This window comes from Girardinichthys multiradiatus, chromosome 3, assembly GCF_021462225.1.
Source record: "Girardinichthys multiradiatus isolate DD_20200921_A chromosome 3, DD_fGirMul_XY1, whole genome shotgun sequence".
In the NCBI taxonomy this organism is placed as follows: domain Eukaryota; kingdom Metazoa; phylum Chordata; class Actinopteri; order Cyprinodontiformes; family Goodeidae; genus Girardinichthys; species Girardinichthys multiradiatus.
The window spans coordinates 46,786,807-46,793,011 of NC_061796.1; the positions used below are offsets into that span (position 1 = coordinate 46,786,807).

A 6,205-nucleotide genomic window follows, 5' to 3' on the forward strand; every position below is an offset into this window, starting at 1 on the left:
AGAAGTGTGACTTTTGTAAGTGATATGTGGCACACTGTTAATAACTTTTACAAAATACTTCAAAACATTCCCCATATAATAAGGTTCTGGCCAAAGAAAGCCCAGCATGTTTGGACCTCCATATCTCAGCCATCCTTTCCCTATCAGAACCATCATTCAAAGTTTAAACTGGTCACAGAAAGTTGGACTTGGGAATTGGAAAATATTCGGAGGATTTCTTTCAGAACTTTCTTAGATGTGTGTTTGTCCTGTAAGCATCTTTTTCTGCTCCTGCTCTTTTAGGATTGATTGTAGATTTAGGTTTTCTGAAATAAATTGTTGGATGTTTTCATCTTGATGCAATCTAATTTAGGATTGGACCTGAACATTGAACAGAAACAATATTTTATGTTATTTGTTTTGATGTGGAATCTGAAGCCTCAAACTACCTTTTTGTGAACAAAAAATTGAAAATGATATTCAATCAATGAGGAGTCTGTTTGAGGCTCCAGCTGAATGTCCAAGTCATGAGACTGCAGGTCACTTGACTGTCCTACAAAACTCAACGTCTTTCATTAAGAGATGAGTCCTGATTCAATAAACCAGCCGTGTTATAAGGCTCCCTGCTTACAGGCTACTGAGACACACAGAGATCAACAAACATAACCAGCTACATATAGAGATGTCTCAGCTGCACCGCTCAAACCACGACACTAATTAAATTATAAGTACATGGGTGTGGAGCTTCTTTAAAGTCTTCAACAGAACATCAGGAGGGATGAGATGAGATTAACCTTCATAACCCTGGAGCTGTGGTGGACGAACACATCTGGATCGGGCTGACCTGACAACAGATTTTAATGCTGCTGGTTCAGGGCATTCAGGATGCAAACACCTTTTAGCAAACACAGAGATGTGTTGTGAGGAGCTGCAGGACCTGGGCTGCAGGAACCGAACTGCAGGACCTGGGCTGCAGGAACCGAACTGTAGGACCTGGGCTGCAGGACCTGGGCTGCAGGAACCGAACTGCAGGACCTGGGCTGCAGGAACCGAACTGTAGGACCTGGGCTGCAGGAACCGAACTGCAGGACCTGGGCTGCAGGAACCGAACTGCAGGAACCGAACTGCAGGACCTGGGCTGCAGGAACCGAACTGTAGGACCTGGGCTGCAGGAACCGAACTGTAGGACCTGGGCTGCAGGAACCGAACTGTAGGACCTGGGCTGCAGGAAGGGTTTTATTTTCCTCTCTGTGATACAGAAACGATCAGTGATGTCCAAACTTCTCTGCCTTCTGCTTCTTCTGTGCTCGCCTCCAGCTGTAGGTAAGAAGGCACTATAACTGTATTGTTTGTGTACACACTCATTCAGTAAATCTTCTAATATAATGCATGAAATATAATCAGTCAGCTGGGGACAGTTGTTATTAAACTACTTGTTTAAATCACTTCTCTTTGATTCTTATTTTTTTCCTCCGTTTTCTTTTTCAATATGGGATTAAGTGGATGTAAAACAGGAATTTAATCTTATGGTTCCCACATTCCCACAGGATGGAGCAACATTAAACAGAAGGTTTATCATCTAAAGTGAGGTTGTGCAGAGCAGTTCTGAGCAGTCAGCAGAGAGGGAAACACTCAGGAAGTTGAGCTGAACAATGTTTTTGGCTAAACACATGTACCAAAAATATTTAACCTTTCTTCGTCATGAAAAATTGAGACTTGGATGCAGGAATGAGGAGTTAATTGCCTCAGCTGTGTTTCAGCTGCAGCTTGAAAAACTGGTATAGTCTGATCATTCTTGTCCTCGGAGACCTGAAGCTTAATATTAGCATTAAAAGCTTGAATAACGTCTGCTGCACGTATTAGCTTTGTCTCAATCTGGAGCTCAGGAAAAATATTTTTACCTTCTCACTTAGTAATGCAAAATTAAACAAATCTGATTTCTTTCTCCTGCCAGCTAGCCAAATTAAAACAAAATTTCCCTCACTTTTCAATCTGTAAATCCATCATCATACAGTGCCTTGCTCCCTTGAATTTTTCAACCTCTTGCTACATTTCAGGCTTCAAACATAAAGATATAAAATTCAAATTTTTTGTGAAGAATCAACAACAAGTGGGACACAATCGTGAAGTGGAATGAAATTTATTGGATGTGTCAAACTTTTTTAACAAATAAAAAACTGAAAAGTGGGGCGTGTGATATTATTCGACCCCTTTACTTTCAGTGCAGCAAACTCACTCCAGAAGTTCAGTGAGGATCTCTGAATGATCCAATGTTGTCCTAAATGACTGATGATGATAAATAGAATCTACCTGTGTGTAATCAAGTCTCCGTATAAATGCACCTGCTCTGTGATAGTCTCAGGGTTCTGTTCAAAGTGCAGAGAGCATCATGAAGACCAAGGAACACACCAGGCAGGTTCAAGATACTGTTGTGGAGAAGTTTAAAGCTGGATTTGGATACAAAAAGATTTCCCAAGCTTTAAACATCCCGAGGAGCACTGTGCAAGCAATCATATTGAAATGGAAGGAGTATCAGACCACAGCAAATCTACCAAGACCCGGCCGTCCCTCTAAACTTTCATCTCAAACAAGGAGAAGACTGATCAGAGATGCAGCCAAGAGGCCCATGATCACTCTGGATGAACTGCAGAGATCTACAGCTGAGGTGGGAGAGTCTGTCCATAGGACAACAATCAGTCGTACACTGCACAAATCTGGCCTTTATGGAAGAGTGGCAAGAAGAAAGCCATTTCTCAAAGATATCCATAAAAAGTCTTGTTTAAAGTTTGCCACGAGCCACCTGGGAGACACACCAAACATGTGGAAGAAGGTGCTCTGGTCAGAAGAAACCAAAATCAAACTGTTTGGCCACAATGGAAAATGATATGTTTGGCGTAAAAGCAACACATCTCATCACCCTGAACACACCATCCCCACTGTCAAACGTGGTGGTGGCAGCATCATGGTTTGGGCCTGCTTTTCATCAGCAGGGACAGGGAAGATGGTCAAAATTGATGGGAAGATGGATGGGACCAAATACAGGACCATTCTGGAAGAAAACCTGTTGGGAGTCTGCAAGAGACCTGAGACTGGGACGGAGATTTATCTTCCAACAAGACAATGATCCAAAACATAAAGCCAAATCTACAATGGAATGGTTCACAAATCAACGTATCCAGGTGTTGGAATGGCCAAGTCAAAGTCCAGACCTGAATCCAATCGAGAATTTGTGGAAAGAGCTGAAGACTGCTGTTCACGAACGCTCTCCATCCAACCTCACTGAGCTAGAGCTGTTTTGCAAGGAAGAATGAGCAAGAATTTCAGTCTCTCGATGTGAAATCTGATAGAGACAAACCCCAAGAGACTTGCAGCTGTAATTGCAGCAAAGGGTGGCGCTACAAAGTATTAAGGCAAGGGGGCTGAATAATATTGGACACCGCACTTTTCAGTTTTTTATTTGTTAAAAGGTTTGACACATCCAACAAATTTCATTCCACTTCACGATTGTTTCCCACTTGTTGTTGATTCTTCACAAAAAATTTGAATTTTATATCTTTATGTTTGAAGCCTGAAATGTGGCAAGAGGTTGAAAAGTTCAAGGGGGCTGAATACTTTCACAAGGCACTGTACATCCTGCTCTTTGTTTTAGGTTATTCTAAACGGTTATTCTTTGATTTCTCAATTCAATTAATCTTGCAATTCCTTCATTTTCTTTCCGATTCCAAACTATAACCTCTATCAAGGAATAACACATTTGATCATTTTATCGTTGGTGTTTTTTTTTTTATGCTTTGTTGTCAAATTTAAACAAACTTTAAACGAGTGAAAACTGAAAATCAGTATCGGCATCTTGTGTTTTAGGTGTGTTGGAATCTATCTGTAGAATAAACGTTTTTAACTGGTTTCTATGGGGAACTGGGTCTTCAGCAACAGCAGGAATGTGTAAAATTATTTGATACTATTTTTATTTGATTTTTTAGCATTTGAGTTGTTTTAAATTGTGAAATTAATGTTTTTTACTCTTGATTTCCTGATTCTATAAACTGGCATGGTTCTATCTCCTGTTGCAGTAAGATACTGACTACACAGAAGTACTCCATTCAACCTACTTTAACAAATCTTTTAAATGTAATATTTAAAGCATAAATATGCATTGTAAAAATGTAAAGCAGGAATGTTGATCTCATCTTAATCTGAATCCAACTCCCTGGCGGCTCTCTGTCCTCCAGTCTCTCTCTTCTGTTACACCTGTGTGTTTCCGGCCATCTCTCCTCTGGACTGCATCAGATTCCCGCTGAAGTGTCCGCCCGGGCAGCTCTGCCTGTCCAGCAGAGCCGTGGGACAGAAAGGTGAGCGTGCCTGGAGTCGCTGGGTGAGATTTGAATGAATCAAACGGAGAAGTGGAACTGAGGGAGGTGTGTGACTATTAAACTGGTGTTTCTGCTGAACGCTCAGGTGACTTCCGTGTGGTGCTGTATGAGAAGAGCTGCGTCCTGGCTGCCCTGTGTGGAGTCACAGGGGAAAAATATACCTTGGGTCTGAACTTCACCTTCACCAACGAATGCTGCAACACGCATCTGTGCAACACAGCTGCAATTCCTCCTCACCCCCCCCTCTGGACTGCCCTGTTACTCCCTCTGCTCACAGCTTGGTGAACAGCATGAATGGATGAGTTTATTGTGAAGGTGCATTGAAACAGTCTAATCAAATCAGGAGTGGCGCTCCTATAAGGTTCAATGAGAAAAACAACTACATCACACACACTACTATCTACAAAACTAATTATAAATGAGTACCAGACATACAACGAATGATCAGAAACCAAGTCAAATATGATCATATATCACATATACACATGTGTACGCCTGGGCATGCTCCTGATGAGACGGAGGATGGTCTCCTGAGGGATCTCCTCTCAGACCTGGACTAAAGCATCCACCAACTCCTGGACAGTGTGTGGTGCAATGTGACGTTGGTGGATGGAGCGAGACATGATGTTCCAGATGTGCTCAATTGGATTCAGGTCTGGGGAACGGGCGGGCCAGTCCATAGCTTCAATGTCTTCATCTTGCAGGAACTGCTGACACACTCCAGCCACATGAGGTCTAGCATTGTCCTGCATTAGGAGGAACCCAGGGCCAACCACACCAGCATATGGTCTCACAAGGGGTCTGAGGATCTCATCTCGGTACCTAATGGCAGTCAGGCTACCTCTGGCGAGCACATGGAGGGCCGCATGGCCCTCCATGTGCTCTCCATTGGTGAATTTGGCAATCCTGGTGTTCTCTGGCAAATGCCAAGCGTCCTGCACGGTGTTGGGCTGTGAGCACAACCCCCATTTGTGGACGTCGGGCCCTCATACCATCCTCATGGAGTCAGTTTCTAACCGTTTGTGCAGACACATGCACATTTGTGGCCTGCTGGAGGTCATTTTGCAGGGCTCTGGCAGTGCTCCTCCTGTTCCTCCTTCCACAAAGGTGGAGGTAGTGGTCCTGCTGCTGGGTTGTTGCCCTCCTACGGCCTCCTCCACGTCTCCTGGTGTACTGGCCTGTCTCCTGGTAGCGCCTCCAGGCTCTGGACACTACGCTGACAGACACAGCAAACCTTCTTGCCACAGCTCGCATTGATGTGCCATCCTGGATGAGCTGCACTACCTGAGCCACTTGTGTGGGTTGTAGAGTCCGTCTCATGATACCACGAGTGTGAAAAGCACCACCAAATTTCAAAAGTGACCAAAACATCAGCCAGAAATCATCGGTCCTGAGAAGTGGTCTGTGGTCCCCACCTGCAGAACCACTCCTTTATTGAGTGTCTTTCTAATCACCAAAGATTTCCCCCTGTTGTCTTTTCCATTTGAACAACAAGATGTGAAATTAATTGTCAATCAGTGTTTCTTCCTAAGTGGACAGTTTGATTTCACAGAAGTTTGACTAACTTGGAGTTACATTGTGTTGTTTAAGGGTCCCTTTATTTTTCTGAGCAGTGTACATTAATTTAATAAAATGTGCATTACTATTATTACCAAACCATATTTTATTTTTAATAAATATTAGCACCAAAAGAGGCGATTTTAACATGTTAAAGAAATAAAATTACATATGTTATTTTAAATATGCTTCTTAATCTTAAAAATGTAAAGATATATTTTACATAAAAAATTATTTTGGGATTTCAGATTTAAACTGTTTTATCGGTAGAATGCAATACCCAAAGACAACCAGTGGGT

The 6,205-nt window shown here is 42.7% G+C and overlaps 1 protein-coding gene across 1 annotated transcript; it reads left to right on the top strand.

Annotated features, from left to right (window-relative positions):
* Window positions 1–1,168: 1,168 nt before the first annotated feature.
* On the top strand, window positions 1,169–4,945 carry LOC124865580 (protein Bouncer-like). Its single transcript, XM_047360779.1, has 3 exons — window positions 1,169–1,302; window positions 4,209–4,328; window positions 4,435–4,945. Exons 1-3 carry the CDS (start codon window positions 1,251–1,253, stop codon window positions 4,632–4,634), a joined length of 372 nt encoding a protein of 123 aa, XP_047216735.1. The 5' UTR covers window positions 1,169–1,250; the 3' UTR covers window positions 4,635–4,945.
* Window positions 4,946–6,205: the final 1,260 nt, after the last annotated feature.

Bases quoted from the DNA above. Each gene is read 5' to 3' on its own strand.
- LOC124865580 (XM_047360779.1), top strand. From the start codon at position 1,251: ATGTCCAAACTTCTCTGCCTTCTGCTTCTTCTGTGCTCGCCTCCAGCT. The intron at 1,303-4,208 runs GTAAGAAGGCAC...TCTGTCCTCCAG, and splicing joins GTGCTCGCCTCCAGCTGTAG to TCTCTCTCTTCTGTTACACC. The intron at 4,329-4,434 runs GTGAGCGTGCCT...CTGAACGCTCAG, and splicing joins CAGAGCCGTGGGACAGAAAG to GTGACTTCCGTGTGGTGCTG.